At 41.3% G+C, this 2,598-nt stretch overlaps 1 protein-coding gene across 1 annotated transcript; it reads right to left on the bottom strand.

Annotated features, from left to right (window-relative positions):
* Positions 1-1,533: 1,533 nt before the first annotated feature.
* Positions 1,534-2,220, bottom strand: LOC137407798 (uncharacterized). The gene has a single exon (XM_068094180.1). The coding sequence runs from the start codon at positions 2,218-2,220 to the stop codon at positions 1,534-1,536; it is 687 nt and encodes a 228-aa protein (XP_067950281.1).
* Between the last annotated feature and the right edge of the window lie 378 nt (positions 2,221-2,598).

The raw sequence follows: 2,598 nt of genomic DNA, 5'->3' as shown, positions 1-2,598 counted from the left end.
ACTGTTTAGCTGCCTCATATTGAAGTTTAGTCACTCTGACTAGGGTTTCATTCACAGACTGATCAAGACAGTGAAACAAGCAGTCTTGCTGCATCCTTGGCATGAGTTAAGAAGTGCTGAAAGTTGACTCACCTAATCTCAAATACATGTAAAAGCATTTACTAACTTTTGAGATTATAAAATAGTTTTCTTTGTCTGATATGTAAGGTTTTCCAAGCAAACTTGGAGTTGTCCCCTCCCATTTCGAAAGTGCTCTCTAGCTCAGAAATGTGCAAACACATAGGTGTAGAAACATTATAATTGAATTCAGCATAAATTTCTGACTATGAAACATCTTTGTTTGAGTAGCCCACCCTCGGAAGGAATAAGCTGAAAGATAAGTTTATGTTCCTGCTCTACTAATATATGTTGTTATATGGGAGCAAATACCATGACACAAAGTCATGGCATACGATCATTAGAAGCTTTAGTTCTTATTAGTGAGCCTACTAAAATTCTTCATAGGCAATGTGCCAGGCTAATAGCAAGTAGCAGGCATTTCTCATTACCTGTCATTATATCTCATTTCATAAGCTGATTTTTAATACTCAGCCAACACTGGGAAGCACAGCTAGTAAATATATATAAAAAATTATTTATATATATTATATATTTATGTATATATAAAAATTATTTCCTCACCCTGGATACCCCGTATGGGTGGTAAATTCTGCTCTAACTCGGGTCTCCTACCAGAGACCTGGGAGTTTGAGCACTCGCCTCAAGATCTTAGCTGTTCCCAATAGCGCACTTTTCTGCAACTCACCTGAGTTGATTGTTGTTGGTATTTGGGCAAGCCACATTTTATGCGCCGGTGTTATTGCGCCCAGTGCCCCAATGACTACTGGGATTGCAGCTGTTCTTACATTCCAGCCTTTTTCAATCTCTTCTCCAAGAGGGAAACATTTCTCTACCTTTTCTTTTTTTTGCTGGCTATATTGTAGTCATTGGGTACTGCTATATCTATTATAGTAGCCCTCTTGTTCTCCTTGTCTACCACCACTATATCTGGTTGGTTTGCTAGGACATGCTTGTCAGTTCGGATGTAGAAGTCCCAGAGGATCTTAGCGCGGTTATTTTTATTGACCTTACCAGGATTTTCCCCCAGTGTTGTGGTTTATTAAGGCTATTATCGTCATCACATAGACTTTTTACACAACACCTGTGACATGATTATGCCGCGTAGTATATGCGTTTCCTGCTAGCTGCTTGCATCCACTGATGATGTGTTGGGTGGTCTCAGATGCATCTTTCCACAGTCTGCATTTAGGATCGTCTCTAGTGTGATAGATTTTTGTTTGGAGTTGCTTTGTTGGGAGCACCTGCTCCGGGCTGTCATGTGTAGCGAATCTGTATTAGCCATCAAGTTTCCTTTGTTCAGCCACATATATGCCTGGTGAAGATCGCCAACTTTAAATATTTGCCAGTGGTAAGCACCATGAAGAGGTTTCATGTGTCAGTCAATTTCCCAATCAGCAGGGCGAAGCTCCATTGTCAGAGCAGCCGATTGAAATTCAGCCAGCAACTTATCTGAAGTGGCCATGGAGGGTGCATAGGTTCTGATGCTTTGTTCTTTTTTTTCTCTGTCTGTTGTACACTTTTGAGTCCCGTACGGCCATATTTCCTATCGAGATGCAATCTAGTAGTATCATATTTTGGGTGGAGTGCTCCATGCATGTTCAGCAGTTTACAAGTTGCGATATATGTTTCCTTGATGGCTCCCTCAGTCCACTTTATTATGCCTGCTGGATATGTTATTACTGGCAGTAAGTAAGTATTTCTTGCCATGACTTGATTCCTGGCATTGAGCTGGCTCCGCAAGACCTGCCGAAGGAGTTTCTTGTATTCGGTAATGGCTTTGTGACGTACTTCGGCTTCGCGGTTGATGTGGCTTTGCATAATTCCCAAGTACTTGTACCCTTCTTCTATATCTTTGATGGTACCATTTGGCATTCTTAGGCCATCTCTGAGCATTAAATAGTCTTTATTAAGAGTTAGCCTTCTACATTTCTCAATACCGAATGTCATTCTGAGGTCCTTGCTGTATACCAGAGTGTGGTGTATTAGCGAATCAATGTCCCTATTTTTGTTAGCGCACAACTTGATATCATCCATGTAGAAAAGGTGGTTTATCTTTGTACTACCTTTAAACTGGTACCTATATGGAGCCTTCTCCAGCATATTGCTTAGAGGGTTTAGGCATCTGCTGAAGAGCAGCGGTAATAAGAAGACACATTGATAGATGCCTCGCCTAATTTTTACACGCACCAGCTTTTTGCCGTTAGCCTCCAGTTCTATCTTCATGAATTGACATCTTCATGGTCATTGACATCTTGATGAATGCCACAAGAGCAGGGTGAACATTGTACATACTGAAGCACTCAAGTGTCCAACTATGGGGAATTGAGTCATAGGCCTTTTTGTAGTCAATCCAAGCCATGGCAAAATTGGTATGCCTTTTCTTGCTGTCTTGACGGACCGTCCGATCCACCAGTAACTGATGTTTGGTTCTTTGAGTGTTGCGCCCAATTCCTTTCTGAGCACTGGACAATAGTGACT

The sequence above is a fragment of the Watersipora subatra genome, chromosome 11 (genome assembly GCF_963576615.1).
Source record: "Watersipora subatra chromosome 11, tzWatSuba1.1, whole genome shotgun sequence".
NCBI lineage: Eukaryota > Metazoa > Bryozoa > Gymnolaemata > Cheilostomatida > Watersiporidae > Watersipora > Watersipora subatra.
Note: the sequence above shows the minus strand (reverse complement) of the source record. Positions and strands in the feature narration are given on the sequence as shown.

Bases quoted from the DNA above. Each gene is read 5' to 3' on its own strand.
- LOC137407798 (XM_068094180.1), bottom strand. From the start codon at position 2,220: ATGCTGGAGAAGGCTCCATATAGGTACCAGTTTAAAGGTAGTACAAAG.